At 35.1% G+C, this 18,252-nt stretch overlaps 1 protein-coding gene across 1 annotated transcript; it reads left to right on the forward strand.

Moving 5' to 3' along the window:
* The first annotated feature begins 163 nt into the window (after window positions 1-163).
* Window positions 164-14,181, forward strand: LOC139482477 (tRNA (guanine-N(7)-)-methyltransferase-like). Its single transcript, XM_071266388.1, has 6 exons — window positions 164-334; window positions 2,374-2,498; window positions 5,546-5,730; window positions 6,158-6,271; window positions 11,255-11,356; window positions 13,840-14,181. Exons 1-6 carry the CDS (start codon window positions 222-224, stop codon window positions 13,987-13,989), a joined length of 789 nt encoding a protein of 262 aa, XP_071122489.1. The 5' UTR covers window positions 164-221; the 3' UTR covers window positions 13,990-14,181.
* The last annotated feature ends 4,071 nt before the right edge of the window (window positions 14,182-18,252 follow it).

The raw sequence follows: 18,252 nt of genomic DNA on the forward strand, positions 1-18,252 counted from the left end.
TAGATTTGTATATTTCGTTTTATATAAAAATACGCACAACAAAATTTATATTTTTATTTTTAATATTCAATAATAATTGTATTATAATTTGATTTCTATAGTCATTTGATTTTGAAAAAAGTATGATCAAGAATGGAAGGCTTATTTTAGCATCACCACTAAAAACCAAAAATATAAACAAAAAAGTACCATAAACACACGTGGATTTCTAAACTTTTTACATGATTGACTGCTCTTCAAATAACACAACAAACATGACAGCCAATCTTCCAAAAAAGAAATTTTACAGACAAAGAGCACATTCTAATCCTATGTCAGATCACAGCGTTGAATAGTTAGTTCATAATTTAAGCTTTATCATGTACTCTGTAACTGTTTAAGAAAAGAATTTTATCATGTTTATGATAATATTTCAATAGGTTGTAAAAAAAAATTAAAAGTTATGCTCAATTGCCAAATTTAATTGGCTTTTTATTCAAGAAAACCCAGAGGTATTGAAAAATATTGCTATTTACATAAATAAATGTTTGGAACTGAGAAAACTATCAATATACATGATATAGTATAGCTATTGTTTTATTTAAGATGTTGAGAATATTCACCTGTTAATAATACATTGTAATAGATATATTGTTATGCCTTTTTTTTTTTTATGTATTTGGCTCTGATCTGGCTGTAGATTAACATCTAAGAAATACAACGTAGTTAAATTCATATTTATGATTTATGTCAACATTATTGTAAGAGGGGGGATAGGAGGGGTCCTGATCCCGAAATCCCGAACTTAAAATAACGAAATCCCGAGGTCCCGAATTTAAATAAAGTAAATCCCGACGTCCCGAATTCCGAAAAAAAGGATTCCCGGATCCCGAAAGGGTCAATCCCGAAATCCCGAGCTTAAAAACACCCGATCCCGGAGTCCCGATAAAGGTCCTATCCCCCCTCTTGTAACAAGTTATAAAAATCATTGTAATCATGTTAATTGGAATAAAAATATCTTATCTTATGTTGTGAAATTTAAATAGAGATATATATACAAAATAGTTTATGAGGCTACCTTACAGCATGTACAGTAAACCTGCGTTTAAGCAAAACTCTGAAACCCATTGTGGATGTGTGATTGTCATATGCTGCCCAGACTAGTTTAAGTAAAATTTGGAGTCCACTTCTACTGAGTCAATGAATCATCTTCCACGAAGATCTAGCAACACACAGTCACTGGTGTGGTTGAGTGGGCTTCCCTGAAAGTAGACATTAGGTGCGAGGTCTGGATAGCCAGTAAAGATCTTTAATAAAGTGACCCATCATCAAATGAGTGTCATAATGCACTAATTGGTGTACTTTCGTGATGAAAAACGGTTTAAATCTTACAAAATGACCTGAATGGTAATTTTATGCAATTGATCATAAAATGTTCACTTTTGTATCTTAGATACCTTTTATCAGTTTGCTTCACTAGTGCCTACTTCGATTTGTCCAACTTGAGTTGACTTGAGTTAAAATATCAGTGCTGATGTGCATGTGCACGACATTTCCAAATTGAAGTCAAAACTCTTCCATAGATTTGACTATCACAAGGGAGGTGAAAAAAATTGTTTCTACTGAGCGTTAAAATAAAAATAATAAAAAACATGTTTCAGACAGAAAAGTCCTGATCTTGTATGCTTTTGAAAGAAAAAAAATTGATAGTAAAAGAAATCGTGAGAAAAAAATGTTCTGAGTTAAAAATTTAACTTCTGTTTTCTGTTTTATTTATTAACATCTGACACCAACAGTTGATACACACATGAACATATCAGCAAAAATAAATTCCCCTTGACCATGTTGACTGCCTCTTTCTTTGGCTGTATTTTGTCAAAAAACAGTTATTTTGTATTAGTTTTAATTGTTGCAATAATTTGACACCACCTTGAAACTTGACTAAACCTTTCCCAACCCAGGGTTGATGTGAAGCTTACTCGGGTAGGTTCAAAAGGTAAAACTTAGGACGGAAAAGGGGGGATGTTTGGTTGTCAGTTGAGTAAACTAGACAGACTCTACTAATGGAGTTGGACAATCAAAGTAGGCCTAGATTTTATTTTGATTTTATTATTAATTTTATGACATAGAATTAAGTACACATTCTTAAAAATTACACGTGGTTGATCATGATGCTTCTTTTATAATTTGATTTATATTGTTAATCATGTTAGTTGTTGGTTCATAAATGTCCAGTGGTTTTGTAATTTTAGATAAATGTTTTATTATTATTATGATGTTTTGGGAGGCGACTTTCCTGATATGGAACTTGCGCCCTTAGATACATTTTGTATACCACGTAACTTATATATTGCACTTTGATATGTTTAATGTACAACTTGTTTTATTTTGTAGTCCTTTGAACCCTGAGAGTATGGACTGGTCAGACATTTACCCACAATTCTCTAGTAAAAATGGAGGTGATGAAAATAAATTGGTAGAATTTGCAGACATAGGTTGTGGATATGGTGGATTATTAGGTACTTAGATATAAATAAATTATAACCCAGTGGCAGATCCAGAACTTTTCACAATAGGCACTGACTGCCTAAGAGGAGGCCTGCTCCAGTCATGCTCCAGTATTTCCCTATATACAATGTAATTTTCCCCAGAAAAGGTAGGGCCAGGGCCCGCCCCTTGACACACACTCCCCCCTTAATCTGCCTCTGTAACCTATAGTTGAGTATGAAAACCAAGAGATGTGGTAAATATAACATTAATGGTACCAATTTTGCTGCACCAGATGCACATTTCGAAAAACTAAGGATTTTCTTATCCAAGGAATAGATTACCTTTATAGCCGTATTTGGCACAAATTTTTTGAATTTTGGGTCCTCAATGCTCTTCAACTTTGTACTTTTTTGGCTTTACAATTATTTTGATCTGCGCATCACTGATGAGTCTTATGTAGACAAATGCGTGTCTGGCATATTAAATTATAATCCTGGTACCTTTGAGGCCAAAATATCTTAAAATCCAATGCTTATTTAAAGGATGAAGAGCTATAAACCAAAAAGGTAAAAAAAAGTATAACCAAAGCCAGACAAGGAATCAGAGATTTGCATGAGGGAGATACATCATACATTCCTTAATTTTAAATAATTTCATAAATTTTGAAACCGCAAATTTTAATAACACAATTTTTTCATGTAAGTACCTAAGAACTTAGACTTAGCTACTCGTATAGCGGTTTATTTTCGAGGATGCAATTTTCATTGAATAAGGGAAATTTTTAAATACATTTTGTACTGTCAAGTTTTGGTAATCAAAGAGCAGATTGCTCTGAGGGATATGATTGCCATTGTTTCATTGACACATGTATGTATACATGTAGCTGGATCATATTATTTTCAAAACTAAGTCAACTGCACATGTATGTAAAATGTAATTTATGTAATCTGAATAGTTACAAAATAGTCAATTCCGGATAAAAGTGTATGAACAATGTACTTAAGCCTAAGTACTGTGTTTTATTTTTGAACTATCAATTCCAAGTTTACTTTCCACAGCAGTCACTGAGACTCAGAGTGAGAGAAGGTATTTCACTTTGTATCTTATAACCTATTTTCCTACGTAACGTTAATTCTAGGAGGAACCCCATTCCTAACTCTTTAAATATTTAATTTCCTTTGGGTTTATAATAGTGATCATGACTCCTTTCCGTACACATTCCTCGGTTTAAATTGCGATCGTTTTTAATATAATACTACGTTTATCGACAGAACGAGCTAATACTCGACGATCCTCGACGTGTGATTCAAAATTCAAGGGAGACAACTCGAAACGATAATATGGAAGACTCCATTTCGACTGAAGGGGTGTTCTCGTTACAACTTGACGATGAGGAATATATTTTTTTCATTTAAATGATGCATCTATAATACTAAAATAACGAGGTCCAATTTGTCATCCGTCATCGGGTAAAAACGACAAATCAGAGAATTCAACTTTATATATAGCTAATATAGGACAATGGTGTAGATTAAAAATTACACCACTCCAGACCCTTTTGTTTTCCAGATAATTAATATTGCCAATAATTAACAAGTTCCGGGTCGAATCCGATACCTATCAGTGGCGGATCCAGAAATTTTCATAAGTGGGGGCCCACTGACTGACCTAAGAGGGGGCCCGCTCCAGTCACGCTTCAGTGATTCCCTATATAAGCAACCAAATTTTTTCCCAAAAAGGGGGAGGGGGCCGGGCCCCCTGGCCCCCCCCTAAATCCGCCTCTGCCTATACCAATAGTATATTCACCTGTTACCTATTATCTTATCTGTACGTTCCGCATCTGAGAGGCGCACCACAAAAGTTTAACGGTGTATTTAGGATTTTGCTATATACACGGGTCATAATCACAGGGTTGACACTACTAAATTCAATCATTGTCAAATTGTTCCCTATTGTAGTATTTTAATCAGTAAGACTTTCTAAGATAACAATACGACTCTACTAAAAATCTGGACTTAATAAAGGCGTATAGGTACAGTTTTCAATTTGTAAGCGGGAATGACGTAAAACAGCGAATCAAAGAATTCAACTTATTTATAACTAATATAGGACACTGCTGTTGATTAAAAAATACTCCATTCCAGGACCTTTTGTTTTCCAAATAATTAATATTACCAATACTTGATAAGTTCAAGGTCGACGGGTTCACAAAGAAAGAGTTTGAAAGCAGAGAAAACTGTGTATCTTATTATAATCGGCATGACTTTATCAGATGACAATACCAATACTAAAATAAGGCTTACGCATAGTTATATACTTTAATCCAGTCACGGACCCGCGATATCACGGGTGTGTTCTAGTATGATTTAAAATTATGCAACAACAATAACTCGCAATAGCAGACATACATAGAAAAGATCCCATGATTTATAAATTAATAAATTGAGTGGGGAATCCAGAGCAACCATTCAATCTTATTAATATAATACCCCTTGAAGTCAAGAAAAGTATACGCATGCGCATAATTATCAAAACAAACCCTAAAAATGTTTATTAAACGACCTAGATGGTTCTCTTTTTATTTATGGAAGTAACAATCTCAAATATTAGTTTCATAACGGTAACAAATAAGAAAAACTCCACTTCAGTTCTTATATGACAGAAATAGATTGATTGGAATTCATAGAACTCTCGCATTTTTATCAAAACTGGGGAATTCCCTCTGACGTGTTTCTAAATTTATAAAAACACAATATATATACTGCTTAATTCTGATTTTCCGTGTTGTTAAAAACACGCACATAAGTCAAGAGAAATGTCAAACATGGAGATTATGAAAAGAACATTATAGTAAAGTTGTTAAAGTTCAATCCCTTTGTTTGCTTTTACCTTTTAAAGCAAGACGATCATAAGAATCTGAGATGTTCCTTAAGGTTTAGAATAAAACGATTGACGTGAGGGCAATGCTCTGAGCCACCGGTACAAGTCTATAGATTGCTTGAAAGCAATCGTATCCCAAAAAACTGTCATTAAAAACATTATTTATTTGAAAAAGGTTAAATTATTTTGTTTTCAGTCGATTTATCTCCCATGTTTCCTGACACTCTGATGGTTGGCATGGAGATCAGAGTTAAAGTTTCAGATTATGTTCAAGACCGTATCCAAGCTTTAAGAACACAAAACACTGAGAAGTACCAGAATATAGCATGTATTAGAACAAATGCCATGAAATATTTACCTAATTTCTTTAGAAAAGGACAAGTAAGTTTCTTTATATAAACTAGTTTCATTAAAACTATATATACATTGCACCTTAAAATTATATATTAAATAAATATAATTAAATATACATTGCACCTTTGAATTATATATTAATTTATAATTATAATTAAACATACATTGCTCGTTAAAATTATATATCAAATAATTATAATTATACATACATTGCATTTTACAGGACTATTATATATAACATACCGTATAGCAGGTTATTTTCAAAGGGTGCGAAATTTCAAGATTTTCATTCACAGTTTTTATTTTGGCAGATTAGAAACTTTTATCAATACCTCTGCATGTACACTTTTAAATTGGCGGAATTTATTTTGGCGATTTTATTTTATCCACGAAAATAAGGGAAAATTTACACCCCGCTATAAAGATCCACTATAAGGTATTCTTTATTTTATAGTTAAAGAAAATGTTTTTCTTGTTTCCTGATCCACATTTTAAAAGGACTAAACACAAGTGGAGAATTATAAGCCAGACCTTGTTAGCAGAGTATGCTTATGTTATAGCTGTTGGGGTAAGTGACTACTCACAGACCAATCACATTCAAGTATTTGTAAAAACGAAAAATTTGTAAGGGTTCCGCGGAACCCAGTGTCTCGCCTACTTTTGCTGTTAATCGCAGACTCAACAAAAATGATGAAAAACATCAATAAAAATTTCCCTCTTGATACTGTCTTTTGATTGAAAGAAGCTTCCAAGTTTGGTAAAAAATCCAGGATAGTTTATGAATCTAATAAATGTTTTATAAACTTTAACTGCAGACTGTATGTAATGTCAACTGGAAGAAAAACTAAGTCCATTTATAAGTAAAATACGGAAAAGTGGAAATTTATTTTTACAAAATTTTCTTCTTGATACTATCTTATGATCATAAACAAGCTTCTGTCAAAGTTTGGTACAAATCCAGGATAGTTTATGAAAGTTATTAAAATTTAAAAAACTTTAACCACAGAGTGAATGTAATGTTTCCTCGCAGAAAAACTAAGTCCATTTATAAGTAAAATACGGAAAAAATGGAATTTTATTTTTACAAAATTTACTTCTGGATACTTTCTTATGATCATAAACAAGCTTCTGTCCAAGTTTGGTAGAAATTCAGTATAGTTTAAGAAAGTTATTAAAATTTCAAAAACTTTAACCACAGAGTGAATATTTGTGGACGCCGCCGACGACGACTGAATGTAGGATCGCTTAGTCTCGCTTTTTCGACTAAAGTCGAAGGCTGGACAAAAATCATTCAATATTATAAATACAGTAATTATCAAAGAAATTGCAACTCTAAAGACACAAATCACAAGGGCATCTAGAGGGCAACATGCAGTCTTTAACAATTTACAGGTGTATTTGTCTTTACAATAATACCGTCATTGACCGTGTATAGTACACAGTTATGTATAGTACGCATCCCCTTTTAATCTAAAAATAATCTTGAAAAAAAAGTTAGTAAAAAAGAGGTAAAAAGATAAGATAAAATAAAATAACAGTAATCTCTTGTATGAAACATTCACTGATATTACAATTTCTCTAATTTTATGGAAATATATCCCTTTCCGAACCCGTTGTATAAAAAAATTTAATCAATGTGTGGTTGCCGATGATCTCAGAAGATGATTGGCTGAGTTTAAGGGTCATAACCTTTCTCAGCTCACTGAATGAATGTTCTAACAGGTGTTAATGAAATTGACAACTTCGTGGAAAGTGGAAGGCACTCTTAGGGGATTTTTGTTTAGAAAAAAGGAAAATTTATCTTTTAATCATTAGAGAAACAGATTATTACATAGTTACGCGTGGATTATCGGATTTAACCAATCAGACTTTAAAATTGATAATTTAACTATCTCGATTGGATAAATCCGATAATCCACTGGTATCAATGTAATACTCTATATTTATCTTACCTCCTATAGATTTATAGAGATATGATTGGTAAAAGGACTACACATAGTGACTATGTATATTTGATATAGGGTGTCCTAAAAATTATAGGGTTAGTTACCGTATAGGGCTAGTAAGGAGTTACTTGCCTTTCAACACAAAAAAAAAGATGCCACAACCCTTTATAAAAACAACACGGTGTAACCTTGTTGAGGAAAAATCTGAATGGATTCAACAGACGAAGAAATTGATGATGAAAGGTTGAAATAAGTTCATAAAACATAGTTAAAGCTAACAAGTTGTAATTGTTGGCATTATGGAGTTACTTCCCTTTCAAAACAAAAAATAAATCTGAAAGGATTCAACAGACGAAGAAACTGATACATGTAATGAATGATTGAAATAAATTCATTAAACAAATTTAAAGCTAAAAATTGTTATTGTTGGCATTTGTTTTCTGTATAGACAAATGGAAGTAGGATCTGAATACTTGTGTTGAAGACTTGATCACTTTGAAAGGCCGCTAGTTCAAATACAACATGTGAAGATAGTCATTAAGATAAATTTGTTACATGGTGTGCTAGTGACATCCCCATACGGAATTTACTGACCCCATATATATCGTATCAGGTCACTAACACCATCATGTAACTAATAATTTAATCTCCCATTTTTTTTTAGCTCACCTGGCCCGAAGGGCCAAGTGAGCTTTTCTCACCACTTGGCGTCCGTCGTCCGTCGTCGTCATCGTCCGTCGTCGTTAACAATTTACATTTTGAACTTCTTCTAGAGAACCACTGAATGGAATGGAACCAAACATGGCATGAATGTTCCTTATGAGGTGCTGACCAAGTGTTGTTACTTTGTAGCCAATCCATCATCCAAGATGGCCGCCAGCGGGGGACTTAGTTTAACATAGGACGCTATAGGAAATGCATACAAATGACTTCTTTTAGAGAACCATTGAATGGAATGAAACCAAACATGGCATGAATGTTCCTTATGAGGTGCTGACCAAGTGTTGTTACTTTGTTGCCGATCCATCATCCAAGATGCCAGGCCGCCAGCCGGGGACTTAGTTTAACATAGGACCCTTAGGGAAATGCATACAAATGACTTCTTTTAGAGAACCACTGAATGGAATAAAACCAAACATAGCATGAATTATCCTTATGGGGTGCTGACCAAGTGTTGTTACTTTGTAGCCGATCCATCATCCAAGATGGCCGCCAGCGGGGGACTTAGTTTAACATAGGACCCTATGGGAAATGCATACAAATGACTTCTTCCAGAGAACCACTAAATAGAATGAAACCAAACATAGCATGAATGTTCCTTATGGAGTGCTGACCAAGTGTTGTTACTTTGTAGCCGATCCATCATCCAAGATGGCCGCCAGCCGGGGACTTAGTTTAACATAGGACCCTATGGGAAATGCATACAAATGACTTCTTTTAGAGAACCACTGAATGGAATAAAACCAAACATAGCATGAATGTTCCTTATGGGGTGCTGACCAAGTGTTGTTACTTTGTAGCCGATCCATCATCCAAGATGGCCGCCAGCGGGGGACTTAGTTTAACATAGGACCCTATGGGAAATGCATACAAATGACTTCTTTTAGAGAACCACTGAATGGAATGAAACCAAACATGGCATGAATGTTCCTTATGAGGTGCTGACCAAGTGTTGTTACTTTGTAGCCCATCCATCATCCAATATGGCCGCCAGCAGAGGGTCTTAGTTTAACATATTACCATATGGGAAATGTATACAAATGACTTCTTCTAGAGAACCACTAAATGGAATGAAACCAAACATAGCATGAATGTTCCTTATGGAGTGCTGACCAAGTGTTGTTACTTTGTAGCTGATCCATTATCCAAGAACAAGGCCGCCAGCGGGGGACTTAGTTTAACATAGGACCCTATTGGAAATGCATACAAATCACTTCTTCTAGTGAACCACTGAATGGAATGAAACCAAACATGGCATGAATGTTCCTTATGTGGTGCTGACCAAGTGTTGTTACTTTTTAGCTGATCCATCATCCAAGATGGCCGCCAGCTTGGGACTTAGTTTAACATAGGACCCTATGGGAAATGCATACAAATGACTTCTTTTAGAGAACCACTGAATGGAATAAAACCAAACATTGCATGAATGTTCCTTATGAGGTGCTGACCAAGTGTTGTTACTTTGTAGCCGATTCATCATCCAAGATGGCCGCCAGCAGGGGACTTAGTTTAACATAGGACCCTATGGGAAATGCATACAAATGACTTCTTCTAGAGAACCACTAAATGGAATGAAACCAAACATAGCATGAATGTTCCTTATGGAGTGCTGACCAAGTGTTGTTACTTTGTAGCCGATCCATCATCCAAGATGGCCGCCAGCCGGGGACTTAGTTTAACATAGGACCCTATGGGAAATGCATACAAATGACTTCTTTTAGAGAACCACTGAATGGAATAAAACCAAACATAGCATGAATGTTCCTTATGGGGTGCTGACCAAGTGTTGTTACTTTGTAGCCGATCCATCATCCAAGATGGCCGCCAGCGGGGGACTTAGTTTAACATAGGACCCTATGGGAAATGCATACAAATGACTTCTTTTAGAGAACCACTGAATGGAATAAAACCAAACATGGCATGAATGTTCCTTATGAGGTGCTGACCAAGTGTTGTTACTTTGTAGCCCATCCATCATCCAATATGGCCGCCAGCAGAGGGTCTTAGTTTAACATATTACCATATGGGAAATGTATACAAATGACTTCTTCTAGAGAACCACTAAATGGAATGAAACCAAACATAGCATGAATGTTCCTTATGGAGTGCTGACCAAGTGTTGTTACTTTGTAGCTGATCCATTATCCAAGAAGGCCGCCAGCGGGGGACTTAGTTTAACATAGGACCCTATTGGAAATGCATACAAATCACTTCTTCTAGTGAACCACTGAATGGAATGAAACCAAACATGGCATGAATGTTCCTTATGTGGTGCTGACCAAGTGTTGTTACTTTTTAGCTGATCCATCATCCAAGATGGCCGCCAGCTTGGGACTTAGTTTAACATAGGACCCTATGGGAAATGCATACAAATGACTTCTTTTAGAGAACCACTGAATGGAATAAAACCAAACATTGCATGAATGTTCCTTATGAGGTGCTGACCAAGTGTTGTTACTTTGTAGCCGATTCATCATCCAAGATGGCCGCCAGCAGGGGACTTAGTTTAACATAGGACCCTATGGGAAATGCATACAAATGACTTCTTTTAGAGAACCACTGAATGGAATAATACGAAACATGGCATGAATGTTCCTTATGAGGTGCTGACCAAGTGTTGTTACTTTGTAGCCGATCCGTCATCCAAGATGGCCGCCAGTGGGGGACTATTGAATGAAATTAAACATGTTCCTTTCCTTATAAATGAGGTTGTGTTGTCACTTTTAGCCAAATTTTATATTTTTTTATATGATTTCAAAAACCCAAGTAGAATCAGGTGAGCGATACAGGCTCATAAATTGTTACAATAAATGCTACAAAGATTTCAGAATTTACAACATTTGAATTTTTTAAAGTACATGTTTTGGGCCTGTTTTACTTTTTAGGGTATAGTGTATACTATAACAGATGTTAAAGATCTACATGATTGGATGGTCAGCCATTTTGATGAGTTTCCATTGTTTGAAAGAATTCCTGATACTGAATTGGTAAGGTTAACTTTTAACTCAGTGCTAAAATTACATCTTCAAATATAAAAATCTGTTTTTTTGTAAGCAAATCCAATTATGTTTGATAGACTGTCCAATGTTTAATTTTGTTCCAGTGGCAAATAGTTCATGAATATTCAGGACAAGACACTAGTAAAAGAAAAATTTTATTCATGACAAGATACTAGTTTGAAAAATAAATTTTATTCAGGACAAGGTACTAGTTAAAGAAAAATCAATTTGAGATGGAAAAAAAACTCAAGAAAGATAACTGCTGAAAAAGACGGATCAAAAACAGTTACCTCTTCTTCCTATAAACTCATCATAGATACCAGTATTAAATTTTTTTTAAGCCAGACTCATGTTTTGTCTACAAAAGACTTATCAGTGACGCTCGAATCCAAAAAAGTTAAAAAAGGCCAAATAAAGTACGAAATTGAAGAGCATTGAGGACCAAAATTTCTAAAAGTGTTGCCGAATAAAGCTATAAGATTGTAACATAAATATATAGCAGGAGAATATAACTCTGACAGCAATTATAAATTATATTTTAAACAAAAAAGTAGGCATCTGAGAAAAATGTATAAATAGTAGCAATTTCTATGTTATAAGTTGTTTCAGGAACCATGTCTTATACCTGAAAAGATAGTGTATTTTATACGACCGCAAAAATTTAAATTTTTCGTTGTATATTGCTATCACATTGGCGTCGTCATCCTCCAAATACTTTTAGTTGAAATTTTAACACAAGGTTTATGACCACAAAAGGAAGGTTGGGATTGATTTTGGGAGTTTTGGTTCCAACAGTTTAGGAATAAGGGGCCAAAAAAGGGCCCAAATAAGCATTATTCTTGGTTTTCGTACAATAACTTTAGTATAAGTAAATAGAAATCAATGAAATTTAAACACAAGGTTTATAAACACAAAAGGAAGGTTGGGATTGATTTTGGGAGTTTTGGTCACAACAGTTTAGGAATTAGGGCCAAAAAGGGGCCCAAATAAGCATTATTCTTGGTTTTCGCACCATAACTTTAGTATAAGTAAATAGAAATCTATGAAATTTAAACACAAGGTTTATGACCATAAAAGGAAGGTTGGGTTTGATTTTGGGAGTTTTGGTCCCAACAGTTTAGGAATAAGGGGCCCAAAGGGTCCAAAATTGAACTTTGATTGATTTCATCAAAAATTGAATAATTGGGGTTCTTTGATATGCCAAATCTAACTGTGTATGTAGATTCTTAATTTTTGGTCCCGTTTCAAATTGGTCTACATTAAAGTCCAAAGGGTCCAAAATTAAACTAAGTTTGATTTTAACAAAAATTGAATTCTTGGGCTTTTTTGATATGCTGAATCTAAACATATATTTAGATTTTTGATTATGGGCCCAGTTTTCAAGTTGGTTCAAATCAGGATCCAAAATTATAATATTAAGTATTGTGCAATAGCAAGAAATTTTCAATTGCACAGTATTCAGCAATAGCAAGAAATCTTCAATTGCACAGTATTGTGCAATAGCAAGCAATTTTCAATTGCACAGTATTGCACAATAGCAAGAAATCTTCAATTGCACAGTATTGTGCTATAGCAAATATTTTCAATTGCACAGTATTGTGCAATAGCAAGAAATATCTAATTGCACAATATTGTGCAATAGCAAGAAATTTTCAATTGGAGTTATCTTTCTTTGTCCAGAATAGTAGTTGAATCATCTTAAATCATTGTTTTATACAATATACAATGTATATTCACTTTTACTACCAACTGATAAATTAAAACAATATTTACCATTCAGTGATAACAAACACTTTATTTTACATTTTAATATTTTATGATGTATTTAAATGAGTAGTTATTGTTGCAAACTTCATTAGGAATTTGAATTGAGATCAGTTTTGGAAAAAGGGAAAGGGGGATGTGAAAAAAAAATGGGGGGGGGGGGGGGGTTTAAATTTTTCTCATTTCAGATTTCATAAATAAAAAGAAAATTTCTTCAAACATTTTTTTGAGAGGATTAATATTCAACAGCATAGTGAATTGCTCAAAGGCAAAAAACAATTTTTAAGTTCATTAAACCACTTTCATTCTGTGTCAGAAACCTATGCTGTGTTAACTATTTAATCACAATCCAAATTTAGAGCTGAATCCAGCTTAAATGTTGTGTCCATACTTGCCCCAACTGTTCAGGGTTCAACCTCTGCGGTCGTATATAGCTGCGCCCTGCGGAGCATCTGGTGTGTAGTTTAAGATAAAAAAAATCACCTGTTTGCTCAACATGTGTTGGAATTGACGATGTCTATTGTTTGGTCACATGGTGATGGAAGTCACATGCCAGATTCAACTAATAACTGAAACTGGAATAATAATAGGAACTGGACTATTTAACCACAATTTTATGGAGGACTAGCTAGACATAGTTTGATATAATAAGGAATTCTATGTAATAATAATAGCTATAAAATTAAATTTCTATGAATGTTTTGCAGGAGTCTGACCAAGTTGTAGAAAAATTGTACATCAGCACAGAGGAAGGTCAAAAGGTGACAAGAAACAAAGGGGACAAATTCTTGGCAGTGTATAGACGAATTGTAGATCCTTATCAACAGACAGACAAAAATAACATGGATAATTCATAACAAAGGGAGATAATGGGACAGAAATATCAAATTATGAATACTTAATCGGTGTTATTACAGAAATTGTGTCATTAACATAAATTATTATGATTTACTGTCAACCTACAAATTGTAGAGAGTGAATTATTTCAATTACTTTGTAAGAAGGCTGAGAAGTAAAACATGTGAAAATAAAACATTCAAGTGAAGGTCCAACTTTGATCTTTGTATATATGCATACATCATAAGAGTAATTTAAGAGAACATTTTTAGAAATACAATTTGGTTAGAACTATTCTAGAGGCTCTCAAGAGTCTGTGTTGCTCACCTGTGTCTACTGTGATTTTGGAAATCATGTAATATAAGGTTAAAATCATAATAACTAGAATAACATACCCTAAAAATGATTGAGACCAAGTTTGGTTTAATTAGGCACAGCAGTTTAGTTATAGGCAGGTCATCACTTTGTAGTGTAATTAAAGACCCCTTATCATTATTTAAATTAGTTTTCAATTGAACATTTTAAATTTGCTCATAGACTTTTCTGGGCCAGAAGGAGTGAGGGAGTTTTTCTCATCAATTTTCAAAAGAGGGACGAAAGATACCAAAGGGACAGTCAAACTCATAAATCTAAAACAAACTGACAACGCCATGGCTAAAAATGAAAAAGACAAACAGAAAAACAATAGTACACATGACACAACATAGAAAACTAAAGAATAAACAACACGAACCCCACCAAAAACTAGGGGTGATCTCAGGTGCTCCGGAAGGGTAAGCAGATCCTGCTCCACATGCGGCACCCGTCGTGTTGCTTATGTGATTACAAATCCGGTAAATAGTCTAATTCGGTAGGTCAAATTCATGAAAGGGAAGGGGATTGTAGTTACGACGTGAGGAACATATCCGATATCATTTGTGAAATGGTTATTCCATAACGGTCAACCAACTCGTGATGGCGTCCGTAAAATTTACGAAGGGATGATTTCAACTTCACCATTTGGAACTCTTGATTTAATAGCTTCCTTGTGAGCAGTAACCCTCTATCAAGAAAATCATGATAGGAAATGCAAGCACGGGAATATCGTATCAATTGAGAGATATATACCCCGTATGCAGGTGCTGCTGGAATGTTGCTACTTAGAAATGGAAAGTTCACAATTGGAAAGCTGAAATCATCCCTTTTGTCGTAAAGTTTTGTCTTCAACCGACCCTCATTGTCAATTTCTAGATGTAAGTCAAGATATGAAGCTGACTTAACTGTATCTGTAGTATCCTTTATCTCCAATTCGATGGGATAGATGCGTTCCACATAGTCACCAAATTTTGAATTGTTTAGTGAAAGAACGTCATCTATATAGCGGAAAGTAGAGTTAAAGGATATTGCTAACTTCTTATCTTTCTTCCTAAGAAGTTCCTGCATGAAGTCAGCCTCATAATAATAAAGAAACAAGTCAGCAAGTAGAGGGGCACAGTTTGTTCCCATTGGTATGCCGACAGTCTGTTGAAAAACACGTCCTCCGAACGTAACAAATATGTTGTCAATCAAGAAATCAAGCATCTTGATAATATCGGTTTCAGAGAATTTTTTGTTTGAATCAGAGTGATTCTTTACAAAGTAGGATTTATCCCTCCCTAAGACAAGATACTTGTATCTACGTTGGCCATTCTTTTTTATGAAGCAAAGTAATACCAACTCTTTTAATTTGTCTTTAAGTTTGGAATGTGGAATACTTGTGTAAAGAGTAGAGAAGTCAAATGTTTTAATACTGTTACAAGATGAAAGAGAGTTAGATTGTATGTACTCTAAAAGATCTTTGGAATTTTTAAGTATCCACATCTGATTCACGCCACCTCTAGAATAGGCAGTTTCACAATAACTTTGAAGCCCGTCTTTGATTGCTGATAAAATGGATGTTAATAATTTAGAAAGAGGTTTTGTGGAGCACTTGGAAGACCCAGCAATATACCGCTGTTTGTAAGGACACTTATGTAGTTTAGGTATCCAATACAGTGATGGAAGATCCAGTTCTTCATCTTTGGTTGAAATACCAAAGGAACAAAGAACAGACCTATGATTATCCAGGATTTCCTCTTTGGTAAGTGTCGTGAGGGTATATGTTGAGTTTCCAAGTGAATTGTCTATACCTAATTCGTTTATCAAGCAATTAATGTAATGACTTTTACAGACAAAAACGATGTTATTTGGGGCTTTGTCTGCGGGGACAACAACATATTTATCATGGAGGTCGGATAGGTGTTTAGCAACATTTGGGTCTTTAAAAATTGACGTAGCATGGGCATTGATGGACCCATTCAGTTTCTTAATTCTGATTTGTATTAAGGACCTCACTGCCTTTATCCATTCGGATAGAGTGTCTACGTCTTCCTTCTCGCGCTTAGCCCATTGCCTGGCATAATCCTCGACTGAATCCATCAAAATTTTAAAGTTGTATTTCCAATTGATGGATTTAGGCTCACGATATTTCGGACCTTTCGATAACACGTTTCGTAGAGAAGTGTTATTAACAATGTTAAGGTCACCGGTAATAACGTGGCCAGCGGGATTATATGTGAATTGGGAACTAGCACAAGTGCAATCAGGAGGTTTAGACTTGAAGTCGTCAATATCGAGATCCTGCAAAACGCGTTTGTAATTGAAAATTTTAGTTGCAATAGGTTTGGTATAGGTATAAGAAATTATTGGTACAGACTGGTCTTTAAAATAAGGAGGTATTTTCGATTGAACTAATTTATGATGAAGGATATTGCCAAGGTTGACGCCATCGAGACCTTTGTTGGCAAAGGAAAGATTTAGAAAATATCTTTTCTCTTTTTCATCTTTTCCAATGCGAACTGGCTTGAAAAGTCTGTGACTTGCAATATCCGAAATTATAGCTTGAAGTTTGTATTGGTTTGAATGAGGGTTTGTAACAGTGGATTCCAAACATAAATTGAACAGAGAATGAAGTTTTGAAAGGGGTAATGAATAAAGTTTCGTGCGAATGTGATGAATACCTAACGGTTTTTGTATGAATGGCAGCAAGTCATTAATAGAGACATCATGCAGAGAGGGTGATGTATAATGACGATGACCATGACTGCGTCTACGTCGAAGAGTCGAGTTGAAAATATTCATCACATTCACCGAGTTACACGAAGGACTAGATAGAATACCTATACCATCAATTTTGTCATTGCAGCCATACGGTGTTGCAGTTCCCAATTGTCTAATCCAGTAGTCTTCTTTTTGTCTACGGAGAGTCGTTGAAAGATTAGGATTGTTAGAGCTATGGTATATCTTTTCGATAATGCGAACTGTCATAGAAACGATGGAATGATCGGGCTGATTGAAATGCTGGTATAGAATGTCGTTAGCATTGAGGTTAATGTCTGATCTATGACCGCACATCCGTTTGTTTAGCCTTCCTTTCGTTTCACCGACGTATACCAATCCGCAAAGGTTGCACTCTAATCCGTAAACGACATTTATCGATTTACAATTCAGATCATCGTAACTTCTGGTAAAATATGACTTCTTGGTCAAATTGCTAGTGAATTCAGCATCTGTAATTAAAATAGCACAAGTTTTGCAGCCTTTGGTCTCACATTTTGAAATGCGACAGTGTTGTACTGTGTCATCAAAATCCAAAATGTCTTTAAGGAGAACTGAACATGGCTGTATATGTGTAATGTTGCTGCTGTCACTAGGACGATGATCTGAATGAGTCGTGTTTGGGATATTTGTCATGTCTGGTGATGAGGGGACACCTGCCGTATCAGACGACACCGTGTCCATGGTGACGTCTGTTTCGGACCTTTTTATACTGGGCGACGTCCGAGCCAGTTTCCTGTTAGTTCTTCGTAAGTTCATGCAATTGTAGTTTTGCTACTGGGCGGATGATGTCCTCGGGGACAAAATGTCCACCAGCAGAGACATCGACCCAGTGGTAATAAAAGAGGGACGAAAGATACCAAAGGGACAGTCAAACTCATAAATCTAAAACAAACTGACAACGCCATGGCTAAAAATGAAAAAGACAAACAGAAAAACAATAGTACACATGACACAACATAGAAAACTAAAGAATAAACAACACGAACCCCACCAAAAACTAGGGGTGATCTCAGGTGCTCCGGAAGGGTAAGCAGATCCTGCTCCACATGCGGCACCCGTCGTGTTGCTTATGTGATTACAAATCCGGTAAATAGTCTAATTCGGTAGGTCAAATTCATGAAAGGGAAGGGGATTGTAGTTACGACGTGAGGAACATATCCGATATC

This window comes from Mytilus edulis, chromosome 7, assembly GCF_963676685.1.
Source record: "Mytilus edulis chromosome 7, xbMytEdul2.2, whole genome shotgun sequence".
In the NCBI taxonomy this organism is placed as follows: Eukaryota; Metazoa; Mollusca; class Bivalvia; order Mytilida; family Mytilidae; genus Mytilus; species Mytilus edulis.